Here is a 24281-nt window from a genome sequence, read left to right on the forward strand (position 1 = left end):
CTCAATGCATGGAGGTAATCGGCTTAATGGTAGCGGCAATGGACATAGTACCTTTTGCACGCCTGCACCTCAGACCGCTGCAATTGTGCATGCTAAGTCAGTGGAATGGGGATTACTCAGATTTGTCCCCTACGCTGAATCTGGATCAGGAGACCAGAGATTCTCTTCTATGGTGGCTTTCTCGGCCACATCTGTCCAGGGGGATGCCCTTCAGCAGGCCAGACTGGACAATTGTAACTACAGACGCCAGCCTTCTAGGTTGGGGCGCTGTCTGGAATTCCCTGAAGGCTCAGGGATCATGGACTCAAGAGGAGAGTCTCCTTCCAATAAACATTCTGGAATTGAGAGCAGTTCTCAATGCCCTACTGGCTTGGCCTCAGTTAGCAACTATGAGGTTTATCAGGTTTCAGTCGGACAACATCACGACTGTGGCTTACATCAACCATCAGGGAGGGACAAGAAGTTCCCTAGCGATGATGGAAGTATCAAAGATAATTCGCTGGGCAGAGTCTCACTCTTGCCACCTGTCAGCGATCCACATCCCAGGAGTGGACAACTGGGAGGCGGATTTCCTAAGTCGCCAGACTTTTCATCCAGGGGAGTGGGAACTTCATCCGGAGGTATTTGCCCAAATACTTCGACGTTGGGGCAAACCAGATATGGATCTCATGGCGTCTCGCCGGAACGCCAAGCTTCCTCGTTACGGGTCCAGGTCCAGGGACCCGGGAGCGGTCCTGATAGATGCCTTGACAGCACCTTGGACCTTCAGGATGGCTTATGTGTTTCCACCTTTCCCGATGCTTCCTCGTTTGATTGCAAGGATCAAACAGGAGAAAGCATCAGTGATTCTAATAGCGCCTGCGTGGCCACGCAGGACCTGGTATGCAGATCTAGTGGACATGTCATCCTGTCCACCTTGGTCTCTGCCTCTGAGACAGGACCTTCTAATTCAGGGTCCTTTCAAACATCAAAACCTAATTTCTCTGAAGCTGACTGCATGGAAATTGAACGCTTAATTTTATCAAAGCGTGGATTTTCAGAGCCAGTAATTGATACCTTAATACAGGCTAGGAAACCTGTTACCAGGAAAATTTACCATAAGATATGGCGTAAATACTTACACTGGTGCGAATCCAAGGGTTACTCATGGAGTAAGGTTAGGATTCCTAGGATATTGTCTTTTCTACAAGAAGGTTTAGAAAAGGGTTTATCTGCTAGTTCGTTAAAGGGACAGATCTCAGCTCTGTCCATCCTTTTACACAAGCGTCTGTCAGAAGTTCCAGACGTTCAGGCTTTTTGTCAGGCTTTGGCCAGGATGAAGCCTGTGTTTAAATCTGTTGCTCCGCCGTGGAGCTTAAACTTAGTTCTTAACGTTTTACAGGGTGTTCCGTTTGAACCCCTTCACTCCATTGATATCAAGCTGTTATCTTGGAAAGTTCTGTTTTTAATGGCTATTTCCTCGGCTCGTAGAGTCTCTGAATTATCAGCCTTACATTGTGATTCTCCGTATCTGATTTTTCATTCAGATAAGGTAGTTCTGCGTACTAAACCTGGGTTCTTACCTAAGGTAGTCACTAACAAGAATATTAATCAAGAGATTGTTGTTCCATCATTGTGTCCTAACCCTTCTTCAAAGAAGGAACGACTTCTGCACAATCTAGATGTAGTCCGTGCCCTGAAATTTTATTTACAGGCAACTAAAGATTTTTGACAAACTTCTTCCCTGTTTGTCGTTTATTCTGGACAGAGGAGAGGTCAAAAAGCATCTGCTACCTCTCTATCCTTTTGGCTTCGTAGCATAATACGTTTAGCCTATGAGACTGCTGGACAGCAACCTCCTGAAAGGATTACAGCTCATTCTACTAGAGCTGTGGCTTCCACTTGGGCCTTTAAGAACGAGGCCTCTGTTGAACAGATTTGCAAGGCTGCAACTTGGTCTTCTCTTCATACTTTTTCCAAATTTTACAAATTTGACACTTTTGCTTCTTCGGAGGCTGTTTTTGGGAGAAAGGTTCTTCAGGCAGTGGTTCCTTCCGTATAGAGATCCTGCCTGTCCCTCCCGTCATCCGTGTACTTAGCTTTGGTATTGGTATCCCATAAGTAATGATGACCCGTGGACTGACTACACTTAACAGGAGAAAACATAATTTATGCTTACCTGATAAATTCCTTTCTCCTGTAGTGTAGTCAGTCCACGGCCCGCCCTGTTTTTTGAGGCAGGTCTAAATTTTTTAATTATACTCCAGTCACCACTGCACCCTATGGTTTCTCCTTTCTCGTTTGGTTCTCGGTCGAATGACTGGGTGTGACGTAGAGGGGAGGAGCTATATAGCAGCTCTGCTTGGGTGATCCTCTTGCACTTCCTGTTGGGGAGGAGTTAATATCCCATAAGTAATGATGACCCGTGGACTGACTACACTACAGGAGAAAGGAATTTATCAGGTAAGCATAAATTATGTTTTTCTATCTCTAACGGAACCAGACAAGGGTGCCCCCTGTCCCAACTATTGTTCACGTGTGCCATTGAGACCCTAGCACTGAAAATTTGTTTGTTCCAGATATATCAGGCCTTCAAATCAATAACTTCCATCATAAACTTTCCCTTTACGCTGACTACTTCCTATTTTATTTAACCAACCCAAAGCAATCTATCCCCATTCTGTTATGACACCTTGAAGAGTTTGGTTGAGCCTCTAATTTTCTTATAAATAAGCATAAATCAGAAATTCTAAACATTACACTATCAAACGAAGAAGTGTAACTAGTCCAGAACCTCTGTCCATTCCGCTGGCAAAACTGTTTATTAAAATATCTAGGTGTTTTTCTAGCTCCCACTATAGGTGAGATGTTTATAGCTAAGTATACTGCCCTACAGACTTCTATTATTGCCACCCTGCCCTCCTGAAGGCGCAAACAGATGACATGGCTAGGAAGAATAAACACTTTTAAAATGACTATCCTGCCGAAAATCCTTTACCTATTTCAAACGCTCCTGATTCCCCTACTACATTCTTACTTACCTTACCTACAAAATAAAATATTCAAATTTTTGTGGAATAAACATCATGCTAGAATCAATAGAAATATTATGTGCCAGACCTTGAACAATGATGGTCTCGGAGTCCCGGACTTAGACGCATACAGGAAGGCTACACACTTACAAAGAGTAGTTGACTGGTTTACAAATTATGATACTAAAATATGGGTAAAACTAGAACATGAAATAACACAATATACACCTGGGAGTTCAATGTTGGACACCCAGGGACCTGCACACTTTACCAATTCATTCTACGCACATCATACTGAAGACCTTTTCGATTTGGGGGAAGGTTCTGGTTGAATACCCCAATATCTCCTTAAAATATTCCCCATTTACATAACTAGTAAATAAAAAAGATTTTCTCCCGGGCCTTCACATCCCACCGAGGATGATAAAAACATTAGATAGAACACTGATGATATGTCATCTAGGAAATGATAATTCTCTACAGACTAAACCTGCATTAGTGGAGGACGGCTTCCTGATGTTTAATAACTTGTTCTTTTACCATCAATGCTATACATATTTATCCTTACACCCACAAAAACATAATATGCTCAGATCATTAACTCCATATGTATCCCTATGCTGCAAAACCACACCTTTGAGACATACTCTTTCCCTTATCTACTCGTTACTGAAGCAGCCTGAACCTGGTTCTGTACCGTACTATATAGATAGATGGAATGTTTAATTAAATATAAACATTTCATACGTTGACTCTTCTCGGATTTACCAATCTGTAAAGAAATCTTCAATCTCTGGTAAATACTTGGAATTAAACCTTAAAGCAGAGCTTTCCAAACATGAAACCCAACATTTTTCTTTCATGATTCAGATAGAGAATACAATTTTAAATTACTTTCCAATGTACTTATGTATTATTTAATTTGCTTCCTCCTCTTGTTATACTTTGCTGAAAGGTTTAGCTAGGCAAGCTCAGGAGTAGCAGAGAACCTAGGGTCTAGCTGTTGATTGGTGGCTGCATATATATACTGATTGTCATTGGCTCACCCATGTGTTCAGTTAGAAACCATAAGTGCATTGCTGCTCCTTCAACAAATGATACCAAGAGAATGAAACAAATTAGATAATAAAAGTAAATTAGAAAGTTGTTTAAAATTGTATTCTCTATCTGAATCATGAAAGAAAAAAATTGGGTTTCATGTCCCTTTAAGATTCTTCACAGATGGTAAATGACTCCAGCTCGATGCGGTAAAATCTATAAGCTCCCCTTTGTAAGATGCTGGAGATGTAATGGTCCAGTAGCCCATATGGCTCATATATGGTGGCAATGCCCTAGAATAGTACCAATATGGACTGCAAATTCAATGGAAACCTCCAAACTGATAGGGATCCCACTTCCACTAGATCCTTGTTTTTGGTTATTTAATAAAACCCCCCAAAAATTCTCTATCACGCAACGTAAACTTGTCACTATCACAAGCAATAGTTTTAAGATCCTCATTGCTAGGCAATGAAAAAGTGCTGCTGCCCCAACTATTGCCCAATGGCTACAAGAATGTCACCATTCGATTCGAAAGGAAGAGTATTTTTATATAAAACACCACTGCATGGATATATATGCACTGATAATAAGAGAAAATGTAACGGCAGTGGCACTACTCTAATAATATAAAGGGAACACCATTCATATGATGCGTTTATCATGTATGCTTGGGGTGTAGAAAGTACTTAGTATCAAAACATTAACTTTATTTACAATTCTAACAAAGAGGTTAGACAGGATACTGTTATAACACTCTTCCATCAGTTGTGGAGGATCAATGCATGAATGAGTATAGGAAATTTAAAAAAAATCAAACTTTATTTTTATGCAGCAAGATAGCCCATACTGAATTAAGTAATATCTTGATGTGGATGATACCTATGTGAATTATAGTCAAATATGTCTCCGCACAGCTTATTACCCCGAGATCCAATATTCAGCGTGTCACTACACGGATATGGTACTAAATAAATCTTAGTAACTAGAAGGTACACCTCTTCTAGAATTCGCAGTATTGTTGGGGTATTGGCAAAAAAATAATAATAAATATATATATATATATATATATATATATATATATATATATATATATATATATAGTGCATGTATTATTCACTATTATTGATCACAAGAGGGCAAAATAGAATAATGTAGAGCTAATGGCATGGATAAGATTCACAGTATAAATAGAATATCAACACTGCATGTTATTGGGTATACCTAGAGGATAAGTTTGCACATCGTATAACAAATTTTAAGAAAGCCTTTGTTGGCGAAACAGGAAGGGAATCCTGTATTTTAGCAAAGTCAGCAGTAGTCCTTACTTTAAACAATACCGTTCATTGATATGTGGTCGAACTGGGGCGTATGTGTTTAGAATAGGACTCTGCAATGCTCAGTCCTCGCTACCAATATTTATAATATGTGGCTAAAATCGGATGTTATGATTCTCATAGATTTACTCTCTATTCCTAGAGTGTGCATTCTCGAGCTTTAATGTTGTGGAGGCATCAAGCCTAATAATTGTAAGGCAGCTATTATTATATTATACTAGGACTCTGCAAAGCTAAGTCCGGACCAATACAATACAATTTTTATATAAATAGCAGCCACCCGCTATGTATATTTAGCGAAGGAATTACCTCGACTGGTAACCGATAAATAACTATTACATTTATTTATTTATTTTTTATTGAGGTTAAAACATTTTTTTTACAAACAATTATTTCTTGAAGATAATAAGTACAGTCTGGCAAACAATATGTAATACAAAAATAACAAATTTACAAGGTTTCTTTAAACACCACATATTGTTATATAATGAAAAAGCAGAAACCTCTAAATTTGATGAAGTTATCCTCATAGAAATCTAAGGCCACTCTTGAACCTGAGCATTTGGGTACTTAGAGATGGAGGAAAACATAATCATCTGAACATCACTTTTGTACATAGAAAAATGCTTGTAGAGAAAATAAAAATGTAAAGAAAATCTACTGAAACCTTTATTTTAGTATTTAGCATCCTCCTGTTAATATAGAGGCCACTCTTGGACCTATGAATTTTCATGGAAGGTAGAGGAGGTAGATTATCGTGAAATAGAGCCACTTATAGGCTGAAATAAGTCATGTGTACAGCATAGTTAAGTAGTATGATGGGGTCACTTTTGGGCTCTCTATATAGGAAATAGCAAGACAGAACATAGAGCAGGAGGCACTCTTACCTACATATAAACATCTGGTATACAAATAACTTCTTATACTAAAGCTGTGGTATAGATAAGTCTATAGTGTAACACATATAATAAACTATGGAGCAAGGAGGCATATAATATGGAGCTTATATAGGAATATAAAGATATAATTAACCCTAGAGGCTACTCTAAATCCTATGAAATTCACCATAGTGATGAGGCACAAGCTTGCAGTGAGGCTATTCATGGAGCTATATGTACCATAAGTCTACAATAAAATTATATAAGTGATCCTGGTCATTTGAGTTAGTTAGACCAGAGCATATGTAAATCCACTACTCGCTATGTAGCTACTATAAAACAATTGCAAATTCCACTTGATTCACCTATATACACTGAATTGGTTAGGAAAGAGTGCTCTAATGGTCAGGTTGATGGGCAGAACTCAGTTGGGGGAAAACTATTAAATTTAGTGAACTAAGTATCACAGAAATATCTCAATAACTTATGAGCAAACTTATAACTGGAACCTGGGTGACATACGTATCCACGAAGAGTTTGAATTTTACAGCTAAAACATATGGTATAACATTGTCTGCAGTTTCACAACATTGCTATATAAAGTGAATATAAAAATGTATTATTCAGGTATAATATTAACTTATACCAAGATACCTCTACCTGGGCTCAACTATCCTAATTAACCAATACCACTGCGGCAAAGTGCTGTCTCATTTTTATATCCCTTATCTAACCAGTCCGTGGCATGTGAAAGTAATGGTAAAGTTTTAATGTAGTGTCTTCTCCGGACATTCAGGAGTTATATAAACTATTGACAAGTTAGTAAAGATTGCAGCATATATGTTTAAAGGGGGATAGGTGCACTACAGATAAGGGTTAATTCTCTGGCACATAATTATCTGCAGGCTGCCGCTGAACTAACAGTTCAAAGATCAACATGGAAAATATAAGAGAGGGGTTAAAAAGGCACAGAAGTGATTAAGAACAGATGTTTTCTGTGTTAAAGATAAGGAGAGAAGCCCTCGCAAATAAATCTTTTGAAGCTGCCGCTGCTTCGGCCGCTAGCAGCACAGCAACAAATCCTAGTGTGAGGAGGGGAAATCACTAAACGTAGTGTGCAGAAAATTGGCTGTAATAGTTTAACAAAAAAACAAAAGAAGAGTTCTGACCTTGTTTGGGAGTAGAACACACAACATCTGCCATATGAGTTTCAGTAAAGTAAAAATCTACTTGCAGTGTAACTTAATAATGCTACCAATATAAAGTCTTGCAAGACATTTTCACTATATAAAAACTGGAACATAATTAGCACCTACAACAGATATTCCAAAATAAACTGCTAATATTCAAACATGAATAAAAAAAAAGACATAATATATTATCCCAGCAATTATAGGATACAACCTTACAGCATAAGAGAAAACTTTTAGTCTAAAAGTAAGAAGATATTTTCCATCACGAACAGACAAGTGGATATGCCGATTAGTCTACTCCAACTATTCTGTTTGGGTGCAACCAAGTCCGGTGGCCAAGTGAATATAACAGACTTAAACTATTAATAGAACTTCAGATTAACAAAATCTTCATGGACTCATTAGTTTGTTAGTCTATTACAGTACGTGAGAAGGTGCCATTGAAAAGTAATATCTAAATGCTACAGTTTTCCCAATCTCAGCATTTTCACTCGTGTAACCCAAATAAAAGTCCTGGTTTACTACGTACATTTTTTACCCCACTCTGTGTCTCGCATCTAAGGAGCACTGTCCTGGGTATTGCGCCCTAAATTGAGATAATGCCGATTCCAATCAATGAGCTTCAGTGAGCGGTCTAGTTGCACACTGCATGTGTTAGCTGGAGCAGGGCCGTGAACTTTAGCCAATGTCGGGTATATGTTATTGGCAATCTCCTTTAGACAATCAACAGGCCGACAGGAAACAAGTGTATCACTGTACCAAACTACGATGTCTCCCTTCCCAGCTGAGGGTGGGTATAGCATATAACTGAGTAATAACTCCGGTTGGACCATCTGGTAAAATTTCTTGCAGTGTATCCAGGGAAGGAGGCGGAACATAGTGGACCGTGATCGGCGATCGCCCATACAACTTTGTCACCATTAAACCTTGTCTATTCTCCAGCTCCTGTAAATTAGGCTCGGGCTCCACTACCACCAGGTCTGATGACCCCCCAGGGTATCCACGTGGAGCCGTCACCATATCGGCAAATGGGTAAGCGTCTTCTTGATAATTCTCCTGCTCTTCTGCAGTGTTCTCTATGAGGCCGAATTATCAAAGGTCTTGCGGACCTGATCCGACAGTCTGCAAGACCTCGCTGAATGCGGAGTGCAATGCGGAGAGCTTCATAACTGCTGTTTCTGGCGAGTCTGAAGACTCGCCAGAAACACGGGCCCACAAGCTCCATTCGGAGCTTGATAAATGGGCCTCTTGGTCTGTAAACCAGAAAATATTATCGGGATTAGGTTTTTTATATGCCTGGTGAATGGCCTCAGTGATGCGTTCAAGTTGTTGCTGCAGCAGGGAACTGAGGACGCAAACGAGGAGATCCTCCTGGATTACCATCTGATCCGCGGTATTGTACACGTTAGCTGTGCTGTAGTTTTTGCTTCTCCTTAGTTTGTCACATAGGGCATTGGCCACACAATAGGTGCGGCAATGGTGAGGACAAATGAGGCTTCAAATATAGGGGAAGGCCCCAGAAGAAAAGGTCCGGTACTGAGGGCTAGGGTACTGCACCACAAACCAAAACCCTAATTCTTGGGTCAGAGTGCCTTCAGTCAAGTTTCTCCACCTTATGAAATAGCTTGTCGTCAATATTTCAGCTGAAATTGAGTAAGAAGTGGTGGATGAGCCAGGAGCTGAAGCTCAATGCGACCATTAAGATGGCCGCTGCCTGGAAGTCCCCCAACTATCACATTTATAGTGTGCAGTTTTTTACTTTAGCACTGTGGTGGCAATGAGCCTAAGAGTTTAAAGGTAGTTATATATTTCTATATTAAGACTTTGCACAGCTAAATCCGGTTAAATGAATACAACCTTACTCTAATGACAGCCATCCGTTAGACAGAATTACTGAAGGTATAACTGTAACTTGTAACTTGTAACCAATTTACATAGGAATCAGCAACAGTGTTATTTCTTTATACATGTGTCACTCCAAATAAAATCTATCGCCAAACGTGTATCACAGGTGGGTTAACCATAAGCTATAACTTATTACCTGACCAATCGATCTGCTTAATATTGAGTCTAAGGGACCGATTTGTCAACCCTCTGTTGGACATGATACGATCAGCGGATCATGTCTGACAGACATCGCTGAATGCGGAGAGCAATACGCTCTCCGCATTCAGCATTGCAACAGCAGCTCTTGTGAACTGCTGGTGCAATGCCGCCCCCTGCAGAGCAGGGGGGTGTCAATCAACCCGATCGTATTCGATCGGGTTGATTTCCTGCGATGTCTGTCCGCCTACTCAGAGCAGGCGGACAGGTTATGGAGCAGTGGTCCTTAGACCGCTGCTTCATAACTGGTGTTTCTGGTGAGCCTGAAGGCTCGCCAGAAACACAGGCCTTCAAGCTCCATACGGAGCTTGATAAATAGGCCACTAAACCTCCTAGTTGTGATGATGACTAAGCTTATAGAACACCCAAGTTTGGTAATACTTAAGTGAAGGTAAAGTTATCGTTTGTTTAATCAATGTTACCATTTATCACTATATACTTATAATAGTCGCTAAGTTTTTTTTTTATGAATATTCAAATATTTGTGTTAAAAACTAATTTCAAAATCCCTACCATTTGTCTGCCGACTCCTCCCAAGCCTTTACTTCCTTCTGCATTTTGTGACGTCTCTACTCGCCTCACAAATGCGCGTGCACGACCCAGGATAAAAATTGCGCATGCGTTACTCTCATTATTTTACAATGCGCTTGCGCTAATTTGCCTTGTAGTATAGTATTGAATGAATAGGTATATTCATTCAGTACTATACGATCAGAGACAGGAGCTGCATTTATTGCTATCGTTGAAACGTTTCTTAAAAGCATCGATCTATTAACTCGGTTTGCCCAATTGTACTATAAAATCTATAGTACCATTGGGCAAACAGAGTTAATAGATCGATGTTTTTAAGAAACGTTTCAACAATATCAATAAATGCAGCTCCTGGCTCTGATTGTACAGACTGTAACAAGACGATGAGGTAGTCTGTGTGGGACGCATGCGCGAAACTGGAGCGCGCTTGGTTGAGAAGATGGGGAAAAATTACAGTGCGCATGCGGCGACGAGTAAAGGGGCGGATGACGTCGGGTGACGGCCGCCTAACGGCCTAAAAATCAATTGGCTATTAAATACATGTGATGTAAAGGAAAAAAAAAAAAGAAATTACGGGTTGAATTTGGGGATGTATATAAATCGGAATATAAAGGTAATATATTTATTTAGAACTATTTATATAAAAAATGATGAATTAAAGTCATATTATTTTTAAACATTGAATGATATTCTAGATAGTGATGAGGGTAACTTTACCTTCACTTTACTTATCATCTAGGTATACCCAATAACATGCAGTGTTGTTATTCTATTTATACTGTGAATCTTATCCGTGCCATTAGCTCTACATTATTCTATTCTGCCCTCTTGTGATCAATAATACACCCTGTTCCAAATTATTATGCAAATTCTATTTCAGTGTCACAAAGATTATTTTTTTTTTTTCAGCTTAACTCATGGATGGCATTGTGTCTCAGAGCTCTTTTGATCACTGAAAACAAATCTCAGACACCTGTGATAATTAGATTGCCAGGTGAGCCCAATTAAAGGAAAAACTACTAAAGGAGGGTGTTCTACATTATTAACCCCTTAATGACAAGTGACGTACCAGGTACGTCATGCAAAAACTAACTGTTAATGACAATAGACGTACCTGGTACGTCAGTTGTCTAACAGAGTGCTGGAAGTGATCACAATCTCTTCCAGCAGCTCTGAGGGTATTGCAGTGATGCCTCGATATGGAGGCATCCTGCAATACCCCTTTACAAGCCTCCGATGCAGAGAGAGCCACTCTGTGGCCCTCTCTGCACCGGTAGCGATGGTGCCGATGGTGCCGTTGTCCGGGTGGGAGGAGGGAGCGTGTGCGCGCGTGCACGATGCGTGCACACGTGCACGTGCACGCGCGTGCACGGGGGGCGCGTGAACGTGCACGGGGTGCGTGCACGGGGGCGCGTGCACGTGCGCACGTGCACGTGCGCGCATTAGACACACTGACACCAATGAAGGAAGGAAGGGGAAAAAAAAGTTAATTTTTTTTTTTACATTTAAAAGGATCTGGGAGGGGGAGGGAGTGGGGGTATTGTGGGGGGGCTGCTACACTACAGAATTCATTAAAAATAAAAATAAAAGTTATAAATAAAATTAAAATACTTTGGTTTGTGGGGCCAAACTGGGTACTTGCAGACAGCTGCCAGTACCAAAGATGGCGGTAATTAGGTAGGAGAGAGGGTTAGAGAGCTGGAGGGGGGATCAGGGAGGTTGGTGCTAAGGCAGGGGTCCATCACAACTAAAATATTTTATTATTTTTATTTAAAAAAAAAAAAAAAACTCTTTTATTTAGTACTGGCAGACTTTTTGCCAGTACTTAAGATGGCGGGAACAATTGTGGGGTGGGGGAGGGAAGAGAGCTGTTTGGGAGGGATCAGGGGGTGGGATGTGTCAGGTGGGAGGCTGATCTCTAAAATTAACCCTGCAAGCTCCCTACAAGCTACCTAATTTAACCCCTTCACTGCTGGGCATAATTCACGTGTGGTGCGCAGCAGCATTTAGCGGCCTTCTAATTACCAAAAAGCAACGCCAAAGCCATATAAGTCTGCTATTTCTGAACAAAGGGGATCCCAGAGAAGCTTTTACAACAATTTCTGCCATAATAGCACAAGCTGTTTGTAAATAATTTCAGTGAGAAACCTAAAATTGTGAAAAATGTAAAGTTTTTTTTTATTTGCTTGCATTTGGTGGTGAAATGGTGGCATAAAATATACCAAAATGGGCCTAGATCAATACTTGGGGTTGTCTACTACACTACACTAAAGCTAAAATTAACCCTACAAGCTCCCTACAAGCTCCCTAATTAACCCCTTCACTCCTGGGCATAAAACACGTGTGGTGCGCAGCGGCATTTAGCGGCCTTCTAATTACCAAAAAGCAACCACAAAGCCATATAAGTCTGTTATTTCTGAAAAAGGGGATCCCAGAGAAGCATTTACAACCATTTGTGCCATAATTGCAGAAGCTGTTTGCAAATAATTTCAGTGGGAAACCTAAAGTTTGTGACAAAATTTGTGAAAAAGTGAACTTTTTTTTTTTTTTTTTATTATCGCATTTGGCGGTGAAATGGTGGCATGAAATATACCAAAATGGGCCTAGATCAATACTTTGGGATGTCTTCTAAAACAAAATATATACATGTCAAGGGATATTCAGGTATTCCTGACAGATATCAGGGTTCCAAAGTAACTAGCGCTAATTTTGAAAAAAAGTGGTTTGGAAATAGCAAAGTGCTACTTGTATTTATTGCCCCATAAATTGCAAAAAAAGCAAAGAACATGTAAACATTGGGTATTTCTAAACTCAGGACAAAAATTATAAACTATTTAGCATGGGTGTTTTTTGGTGATTGTAGATGTGTAACAGATTTTGGGGGTCAAAGTTAGAAAAGGTGTGTTTTTTTCAATTTTTTCCTCATATTTTATCATTTTTTTTTAGTAAATTATAAGATATGATGAAAATAATGGTATCTTTAGAAAGTCCATTTAATGACGAGAAAAACTGTATATAATATGTGTGGGTACAGTAAACGAGTAAGAGGAAAATTACAGCTAAACGCAAACCTGCAGAAATGTAAAAATAGCCATTGTCATTAAGGGTAAGAAAATTGAAAAATGGTCTGGTCATTAAGGGGTTAAGCAGAGCACATCAATCATTTCAAACAATATGGGGAAGAAAAAGGATCTCTCTGCTGTCGAAAAGAGTGAAATAGTTCAATGCCTTGGACGAGGTATGAAAACAGATATTTCACGAAAACTTAAATGTGATCATCGCACTATTAAGAGATTTGTGGCTGATTCAGAGCACAGACGGGTTTGTGCAGATGAAGGCACATTTAGGAAGATTTCTGCCAGATCCATGCATCAGATCAAGAGAGCAGCTGCTAAATTACCATTACATAGCAGCAAACAGATATTTGAAGCTGCTGGTGCCTCTGGAGTCCCACGGACATTAAGGTGTAGAGTCCTCCAGAGTCTTGCAACTGTGCATAAACCTTCCATTTGGCCACCACTAACCAATGCTCACAAGCAGAAACGGCTGCATTGGGCAGAAAAATACATGAAGACTAATTGTCAATCAGTCCTGTTCACTGATGAGTGCCGTGCAACTCTGGATGGTCTAGATGGATGGAGTAGTGGATGGTTGGTGGACGGCCACCCTGTTCCAACAAGGCTGCAACATCAGCAAGACGGTGGTGGAGTCATGTTTTGGGTCGGAATCATGGGAAGACAGCTGGTCGGCCCCTTTAGGGTCCCCGAAGGGGTAAAGATAACCTCTGCAAAGTATGTGGAGTTCCTGACTGACCACTTCCTTCCCTGGTACAAAAGGAAGAACTATGCTTTCCGTAATAAAATCATCTTCATGCATGACAATGCACCATCTCATGCTGCAAATTATACCTCTGCATCAATAGTTGCTATGGGGATAAAAGGAGAGAAAGTCATGGTGTGGCCTCCATCCTCCCCTGACCTCAATCCTATTGAGAACCTTTGGAGCATCCTCCTGCAAAAGAACTATGAGGGTGTGAGGCAGTTTACATCCAAACAGCAGCTCTGGGAGGCTATTCTGACTTCTTGCAAACAAATTCAAGCAGAAACTGTACAAAAACTCACAAGTTCAATGGATGCAAGACTTGTGAAGCTGCTATCAAATATGGGGTCCTATGTTAAAATGTAACATGATCTGTTAAAATGTTTAAAAAGTTAAAATGTTTAAAAAGTTTGATTGAAATAGCTTTTTTTGATTTCAGTAAATATGCTGCAAACACAACAAATGACAATTTTCAGTTCTTTACAACCTATAAAGTGTTTTGAAACTTACTGTGTGTAATAATTTGGAACAGTGCATTATAAGATTTTTATTTTGAAAAAAAAAATACTGTTATCATTAGGTTTGTTCAATAAAATTTGAATCGTACTCTTAATAGTTGATAACATGAGAATTATGCTGACTGTTGTTTACATCAATTATTTAGGTAAATGAGAAATATATCATTGGCATAATAATTTGGAACAGGGTGTAGTGAATAATACATGCACTATATATATTATATATATATATATATTTTTTTTTTTTTTTGCCAATACCCCAACAATACTGTGTATCCTATAGGAGGTGTAACTCCTAATTGCTAAGATTTATTGAGTACCATATCAGTGTAGTGACACACTGAATATTGGATCTCGGGGTAATAAGACTGTGCAGAGACATATTTGACTATAATTCACATATGGTATCATCCACATCAAGATATTACTTGCTGCAACTGTTTTTAAATTCGACTGAAACCCATTTTAAAGGATAAAATAAAGTTTGATTTTTTAAATTTCCTATACTTATACATGCATTGATCCTCCACAACTGAGGGAAGAGTGCTATAACAGTATACTGTCCAGACTCTTTGTTGGAATTGTAAATAAAATAAATGCACTGATGTCTGCCTCTTGGGAGGAGTACCGATCAACCAAATTTAAAGCACCCTCTCCATTTGCCCCCACCATCTAGCTATACCTTAGGACTTCCTTACTGCTCTGGGCCCTCCCTCCCACGATACAGAGTATGCAGAATAATGACCTAGTCTACTTAAGTACCTTCTGTAAAGAATACTCCCATGTAACTAGTAACATGACAACAATAGTGAGAATCCAATACTTTAATGAAATTTGACTGTGATATCTGATATAAATGATTGTATAAGACAAGACACACAATGTTCTGTTTTGTTTAATACGTTTTATTGTACTTCTTTCTTATCGTAAAGCTTACAAATGTACATGTATGTAACTCTAAATCACTTGTTTTGTATTAAACTTTGTACATGTTTTAATAATAATAATAATAATAATAATAAAAAAAAATTGTAAGTACTGGCGGTTATATATATATTTTTTTCTTAATACTTTGTGTGGGTGGGTGGTTAGTTCTTTTTTTTAATACTTCGTGCGGGCGTTAATTTTTTTTTCTTAATACTTTGTGCGGGCGGTTCTTTTTTTTTTATTATTTCTTGCGGGTGGTTGCGTGTTTTTTAGTTATTTTGTGCGGGTGGTTGCCAACCTTCCTTTGAGGATGCGTGCGCAACTGGCGACACCGACGGACACGTTACAAACGCTATTATAGTATAGATTAAGCTAAGCAACAGAAATATGACTGTGAGACAGTACCATGGTTTGTTCAGTACAGGTATAAATTAATTCCATGGCAAAAAATTATTAAAGCCAATGAATAATTTCCTACCAGCATGCCAAGAAACAGATATGTCTTTATCTCACAAATGTACAAAATAAATTGGAAACTGAGTACTGCTGACATTTCAAAGAGCATGTTAAATGAAATAATCAATTGCATTATTGATCACATGACATATGACGCAATCAGTGAGCTCACAGGACTGTCATTTTCACCTGAAAGCCATTCTGTTGTATCATCCAATACTCCAAAAAGTACAATATCTACAAACTCTTTTAATTAGTGGGTCAGGGATTCTTTCCAGAATCTGTAAATTTAAGTGATTTTTGCACTGCACAAATAATTGGTTTTGGTGTTTGTGATTTAACTCATTGATTTCCATGTATTCTCAATTATAGGAGTGTAACAATGCTTGCCAAAGAATAATCAGATTAACTAAAATACAAGATGAAACTAAAAACTAATTGCATTAACCCTAAGTTCTTAGATATATATAAACCGTAAAAGATCAAAGTAAAAAATGATTGAAACACTAATGTGTGAGGTGGGTAAGATGATACTACCTTTTAAAAATATTTTTTTTCTGTTTAAACAAGAGATTGATACAGACAAAATAAAACCCCCATCTCGTTACCGATTACTTAAAATGCCGTTCAAAAGCACCACCTATACTGAAAATAGGAATATTATTATTTTCTCAGACAAGCTATGTAAACAAGAATCAGCAGCATCCAAGTGTGGGTGTGTGTTGGGGGGTGACATATAATAAATAGTTCATTTTCAATTTATCTCTTTAAATGGACAGTCTACATATAAGTCATCTTAAAGGCTTACCTTAGATTAAGCTGCAAATAACCTCCTGCCCCCTTTCTATATCATGCAGCAGGAACAGTAAAAAATATAATTAATATTGTTTCTGTCCAGTTTGAAATGGCTGCCAAGCTCAGCCCACTGATGACATCATGATCTGGACTGCATCTAGGCACTCTGCTAAATAGCATTGACTGTCTGTTGAATGTAACTAGCGAGCCTTTTGTGATTGGATGCCATATGCAGACTAGATCATGATGTCATCAGTGGGCTGAGCTTGGTAGCCATTCCAAACTGGCCAGAAACACTATTCGTTTTAAAATAACTGTTTTTACTGTTCCTGCTGCATGATATAGAAAGGGTGCAGGGGGGCTTTTTGCAGCTTAATCTAAGGTAAGACTTTAAAATGACTAAGGTGTACACTGTCCCTTTAAGTATCTGCTTTTGTTTATATAGAACTAGATAAAATAGGGATGTCTAATCTTTCTGCAAGCTCAGTCAATTTAAATAGGTGTTTTTTAAACCCTTTAAAGGACCACTAAACTCAGTAGAATAGCATATAAATGCATAATAAAAAGACATTAAAAAGGAATTAGTTTGAATTACACTTTAGTAGTAGATTTGTTTCTGACAAATTTCAAAATTAGTTCCCTTTACCTTCCTATTGCATCATGTGACAGTCATCTGCCAATAACAAAATGCATATATTTATATTCAGTGAATCTTGCACATGCTCAGTAGGAGCTAGGTGTCTCAGAAAGTGTGCATATAAAAAGATTGTGCCTATTTAGATAATGGAAGTGAACTGGAAAGTTGTTTAAAGTTGTGTGTGCTACTTAACATTATTGTTCCTTTAAGGTAAACAAAGATCCAGGCTAGAGAGAATACATCATCAATATGTTGAGGTTTAGCCATGCAATAATCCAGGATGAAGAAACATCAGTATCATTTACTAGTCAAAGAGAAGGGAAGATTTCAACACTCATTTCTTACTTGTGTTCTGAAGTTTCTTACCAGTGACCTAGTAGAAGTTTCTATATCTGCAAAATGATTTGTACTTCAACTCACTGCATTTAATGCAAACTAAATACAATTAAAAAACAAACAACAGTTTCCATGGGTCTGTATGTGACTTAACTGTTTACTAGCAGAGAAACGGACACTAACTTGTGCATTTATTTCCTGTCAGTTATTATCAGCCGACAGCAGCGTCGTGTCCAACTTATGAAGATAAAACAGAGGGAAGAACGTAAGGAGAAGAAAAGAAAGAAAAAGCCTCACCATCATCATCCTCACGCGCAGCACAAAGCCCCTCAACCCCCTGAGCCAGCGTTTCGCAGAAAACCTACTCCCATCCGACGTTTTGATGGGGACGTTATTTCTCCAGTAAGTTACATCTTCTCTGTAATTTGTTTTAAGAATGGAAGAAGTGGAGATTTACTGGCAATGCAATTTGTGAGTTATTACCGTGAACCATACAAATTATTTGTAACATTAAAAAAAATCTGATGGAATTGTACAATAATAGATACTGTTGTAGTAACAGTGGTGTGATGAATAATGGATGAGATGTGCTAAAGAAGAATTGTTATAATGGGTTATGTACAGGAAGGTGCTACAATGTAATGAATTTGGTAGCTAATGTTACATAATTTATTTATGAGAATAGTTGGAGTGCTGTAATGGAATTACAAAGATTCATTACACACAAGAAGTATTCAAAATAACAGTGGCTCAAAATAGAAACCTATTAACCATTACAGTGCCAGAGGTTGTGAGATATTTTGACAACTGAAAGCAATTTCTATTTATAAAATATCACTTCTCTTTAAAGTGATTGTAAACTTTACTGAATTAAAAAAATACTCTTAAATAAAGGGGCACTTTAATTCATTAAGGTTTATAAAGATGCTTATTTCTCTTGTTAAGTGTATTCAGTCCACGGGTCATCCATTACTTATGGGATATATTCCCTTCCCAACAGGAAGTTGCAAGAGGATCACCCAAGCAGAGCTGCTATATAGCTCCTCCCCTCACATGTCATATCCAGTCATTCTCTTGCAACTCAACTAGATAGGACGTTGTGAGAGGTCTGTGGTGTTTTTTATACTTAGTTTATTTCTTCAATCAAAAGTTTGTTATTTTAAATGGCACCGGAGTGTGCTATTTGTTCTCAGGCAGTATTTGGAAGAAGAATCTGCCTGCGTTTTCTATGATCTTAGCAGAAGTAACTAAGATCCACTGGCTGTTCTCACACATTCTGAGGAGTGGGGTAACTTTCAGAAAGGGAATAGCGTGTGGGGAATCCTGCAAACAAGGTATGGAATTGACTAAGAAAATACTGCTGATACCGATATAATGTGAGTACAGCCTTAAATGCAGTAGGGACTGGTATCAGGCTGATGAATGTATGTACAATAAGTAATTTTCTAAGGAATGGAATTTGACTAAGAAAATACTGTTAATACTGAAGTAATGTATGAGCCTTAACTGCAGTAGAAGCGACTGGTAGCAGGCTTATTAATAACACTACCTAACTTTTAAAGTGCATGTTTAAAACGTTTACTGGCATGTTATTCGTTTTTTGTGAGGTACTTTGGTGATAAATCTTTTGGGGCATGATTTTCCACATGGCTGTCGTTTATTTCTACATAGAAACTGTTAACTGAGGTTTCCCACTGTTGTAATATGAGTGGGAGGGGCCTATTTTAGCGCTTTTTTGCGCAGTAAAAATTCAGTTTCAGTCTTCCTGTTTCTTCCTCCTTGATCCAGGACGTCTCTAGAGAGCTCAGGGGTCTTCAAAATTCATTTTGAGGGAGGTAATCAGTCACAGCAGACCTGTGACAGTGTGTTTGACTGTGATAAAAATGTTAATTGTTAAATTGATTATCCGTTTTTGGGTATTAAGGGGTTAATCATCCATTTGCTAGTGGGTGCAATGCTTTGCTAACTTAATACATTTACTGTGAAAAATTGGTTGCTATAACTGATTTGGTTCATTGTTATTTCAACTGTGACGTTTTTTTGTGCTTCTTAAAGGCGCAGTAGCGTTTTTTATATTGCTTGTAAATTTATTTGAAAGGATTTTCCAAGCTTGCTAGTCTCATTGCGAGTCTGTTTAAACATGTCTGACACAGATGAATCTGTTTGTTCACTATGTTTGAAGGCCAATGTGGAGCCCCACAGAAATATGTGTACTAAATGTATTGATGTCACTTTGAATAAAAGTCAATTTATATCACTTCTCTTTAAAGTGATTGTAAACTTTACTGAATTAAAAAAATACTCTTAAATAAAGGGGCACTTTAATTCATTAAGGTTTATAAAGATGCTTATTTCTCTTGTTAAGTGTATTCAGTCCACGGGTCATCCATTACTTATGGGATATATTCCCTTCCCAACAGGAAGTTGCAAGAGGATCACCCAAGCAGAGCTGCTATATAGCTCCTCCCCTCACATGTCATATCCAGTCATTCTCTTGCAACTCAACTAGATAGGACGTTGTGAGAGGTCTGTGGTGTTTTTTATACTTAGTTTATTTCTTCAATCAAAAGTTTGTTATTTTAAATGGCACCGGAGTGTGCTATTTGTTCTCAGGCAGTATTTGGAAGAAGAATCTGCCTGCGTTTTCTATGATCTTAGCAGAAGTAACTAAGATCCACTGGCTGTTCTCACACATTCTGAGGAGTGGGGTAACTTTCAGAAAGGGAATAGCGTGTGGGGAATCCTGCAAACAAGGTATGGAATTGACTAAGAAAATACTGCTGATACCGATATAATGTGAGTACAGCCTTAAATGCAGTAGGGACTGGTATCAGGCTGATGAATGTATGTACAATAAGTAATTTTCTAAGGAATGGAATTTGACTAAGAAAATACTGTTAATACTGAAGTAATGTATGAGCCTTAACTGCAGTAGAAGCGACTGGTAGCAGGCTTATTAATAACACTACCTAACTTTTAAAGTGCATGTTTAAAACGTTTACTGGCATGTTATTCGTTTTTTGTGAGGTACTTTGGTGATAAATCTTTTGGGGCATGATTTTCCACATGGCTGTCGTTTATTTCTACATAGAAACTGTTAACTGAGGTTTCCCACTGTTGTAATATGAGTGGGAGGGGCCTATTTTAGCGCTTTTTTGCGCAGTAAAAATTCAGTTTCAGTCTTCCTGTTTCTTCCTCCTTGATCCAGGACGTCTCTAGAGAGCTCAGGGGTCTTCAAAATTCATTTTGAGGGAGGTAATCAGTCACAGCAGACCTGTGACAGTGTGTTTGACTGTGATAAAAATGTTAATTGTTAAATTGATTATCCGTTTTTGGGTATTAAGGGGTTAATCATCCATTTGCTAGTGGGTGCAATGCTTTGCTAACTTAATACATTTACTGTGAAAAATTGGTTGCTATAACTGATTTGGTTCATTGTTATTTCAACTGTGACGTTTTTTTGTGCTTCTTAAAGGCGCAGTAGCGTTTTTTATATTGCTTGTAAATTTATTTGAAAGGATTTTCCAAGCTTGCTAGTCTCATTGCGAGTCTGTTTAAACATGTCTGACACAGATGAATCTGTTTGTTCACTATGTTTGAAGGCCAATGTGGAGCCCCACAGAAATATGTGTACTAAATGTATTGATGTCACTTTGAATAAAAGTCAATTTATATCACTTCTCTTTAAAGTGATTGTAAACTTTACTGAATTAAAAAAATACTCTTAAATAAAGGGGCACTTTAATTCATTAAGGTTTATAAAGATGCTTATTTCTCTTGTTAAGTGTATTCAGTCCACGGGTCATCCATTACTTATGGGATATATTCCCTTCCCAACAGGAAGTTGCAAGAGGATCACCCAAGCAGAGCTGCTATATAGCTCCTCCCCTCACATGTCATATCCAGTCATTCTCTTGCAACTCAACTAGATAGGACGTTGTGAGAGGTCTGTGGTGTTTTTTATACTTAGTTTATTTCTTCAATCAAAAGTTTGTTATTTTAAATGGCACCGGAGTGTGCTATTTGTTCTCAGGCAGTATTTGGAAGAAGAATCTGCCTGCGTTTTCTATGATCTTAGCAGAAGTAACTAAGATCCACTGGCTGTTCTCACACATTCTGAGGAGTGGGGTAACTTTCAGAAAGGGAATAGCGTGTGGGGAATCCTGCAAACAAGGTATGGAATTGACTAAGAAAATACTGCTGATACCGATATAATGTGAGTACAGCCTTAAATGCAGTAGGGACTGGTATCAGGCTGATGAATGTATGTACAATAAGTAATTTTCTAAGGAATGGAATTTGACTAAGAAAATACTGTTAATACTGAAGTAATGTATGAGCCTTAACTGCAGTAGAAGCGACTGGTAGCAGGCTTATTAATAACACTACCTAACTTTTAAAGTGCATGTTTAAAACGTTTACTGGCATGTTATTCGTTTTTTGTGAGGTACTTTGGTGATAAATCTTTTGGGGCATGATTTTCCACATGGCTGTCGTTTATTTCTACATAGAAACTGTTAACTGAGGTTTCCCACTGTTGTAATATGAGTGGGAGGGGCCTATTTTAGCGCTTTTTTGCGCAGTAAAAATTCAGTTTCAGTCTTCCTGTTTCTTCCTCCTTGATCCAGGACGTCTCTAGAGAGCTCAGGGGTCTTCAAAATTCATTTTGAGGGAGGTAATCAGTCACAGCAGACCTGTGACAGTGTGTTTGACTGTGATAAAAATGTTAATTGTTAAATTGATTATCCGTTTTTGGGTATTAAGGGGTTAATCATCCATTTGCTAGTGGGTGCAATGCTTTGCTAACTTAATACATTTACTGTGAAAAATTGGTTGCTATAACTGATTTGGTTCATTGTTATTTCAACTGTGACGTTTTTTTGTGCTTCTTAAAGGCGCAGTAGCGTTTTTTATATTGCTTGTAAATTTATTTGAAAGGATTTTCCAAGCTTGCTAGTCTCATTGCGAGTCTGTTTAAACATGTCTGACACAGATGAATCTGTTTGTTCACTATGTTTGAAGGCCAATGTGGAGCCCCACAGAAATATGTGTACTAAATGTATTGATGTCACTTTGAATAAAAGTCAATTTATATCTGTAAAGAAATTATCACCAGACAACGAGGGGGAAGTTATGCCGACTAACTCTCCTCACGTGTCAGTACCTTCGCCTCCCGCTCAGGAGGCGCGTGATATTGTGGCGCAAAGTACATCAGAGAGGCCCATACAAATCACTTTGCAAGACATGGCTGATGTTATGACAGAGGTATTATCTAAATTGCCTGAATTAAGAGGCAAGCGCGATAGCTCTGGGTTAAGGACAGAGCGCGCTGATGATGTGAGAGCCATGTCTGAGACTGCGTCACAATTTGCAGAACATGAGGACGGAGAGCTTCATTCTGTGGGTGACGGATCTGATCCAGGGAGACCGGATTCAGAGATTTCTAATTTTAAATTTAAGCTTGAGAACCTCCGTGTATTGTTAGGGGAGGTATTAGCGGCTCTGAATGATTGTAACACGGTTGCAATTCCAGAGAAAATATGTAGGTTGGATAGATACTTTGCGGTACCGGTGTGTACTGACGTTTTTCCTATACCTAAAAGGCTTACAGAAATTATTAGCAAGGAGTGGGATAAACCCGGTGTTCCCTTTTCCCCTCCTCCGATATTTAGAAAAATGTTCCCAATAGACGCCACCACACGAGACTTATGGCAGACGGTTCCTAAGGTGGAGGGAGCAGTTTCTACTTTAGCTAAACGTACCACTATCCCGGTGGAGGATAGTTGTGCTTTTTCGGATCCAATGGATAAAAAATTAGAAGGTTACCTTAAGAAAATGTTTGTTCAACAAGGTTTTATCTTACAGCCCCTTGCATGCATTGCGCCTGTCACTGCTGCTGCGGCATTCTGGTTTGAGTCTCTGGAAGAGGCCATTCGCACAGCTCCATTGGATGAGATTATGGCCAAGCTTAAAGCACTTAAGCTAGCTAATGCATTTGTTTCTGATGCCGTTGTACATTTAACCAAACTAACGGCTAAGAACTCCAGATTCGCCATCCAGGCGCGCAGAGCGCTATGGCTTAAATCCTGGTCAGCTGACGTGACTTCTAAATCTAAATTGCTTAATATTCCTTTCAAAGGGCAGACCTTATTCGGGCCCGGCTTGAAAGAAATTATTGCTGACATTACTGGAGATAAGGGTCATGCTCTTCCTCAGGACAGGGCCAAATCAAAGGCCAAACAGTCTAATTTTCGTGCCTTTCGTAACTTCAAGGCAGGAGCAGCATCAACTTCCTCCGCTCCAAAACAGGAAGGACCTGTTGCTCGTTACAGACAGGGCTGGAAAGCTAACCAGCCCTGGAACAAGGGCAAGCAGGCCAGAAAGCCTACTTCTGCCCCTAAGACAGCATGAAGAGAGGGCCCCCTATCCGGAAACGGATCTAGTGGGGGGGCAGACTATCTCTCTTCGCCCAGGCTTGGGCAAGAGATGTCCAGGATCCCTGGGCGTTGGAGATCATATCTCAGGGATATCTTCTGGACTTCAAAGCTTCTCCTCCACAAGGGAGATTTCATCTTTCAAGGTTATCAGCAAACCAAATAAAGAAAGAGGCATTTCTACGCTGTGTGCAAGACCTCTTAGTAATGGGGGTGATCCACCCAGTTCCGCGGACGGAACAAGGGCAAGGGTTTTACTCAAATCTGT

The 24281-nt window shown here is 38.9% G+C and overlaps 1 protein-coding gene across 1 annotated transcript in view; it reads left to right on the forward strand.

The window, feature by feature from the left end:
* Nucleotides 1-24281, forward strand: part of TMEM198 (transmembrane protein 198) — a 101011-nt gene that overhangs the window by 52179 nt on the left and 24551 nt on the right. The window contains exon 3 of the mRNA XM_053689812.1: nucleotides 17785-17981. Within this exon, the coding sequence (XP_053545787.1) occupies nucleotides 17785-17981 (197 nt within the window). The remainder of the gene's footprint in view (nucleotides 1-17784; nucleotides 17982-24281) is intronic.

Source organism: Bombina bombina, chromosome 1 (genome assembly GCF_027579735.1).
Source record: "Bombina bombina isolate aBomBom1 chromosome 1, aBomBom1.pri, whole genome shotgun sequence".
Taxonomy (NCBI): Eukaryota; Metazoa; Chordata; class Amphibia; order Anura; family Bombinatoridae; genus Bombina; species Bombina bombina.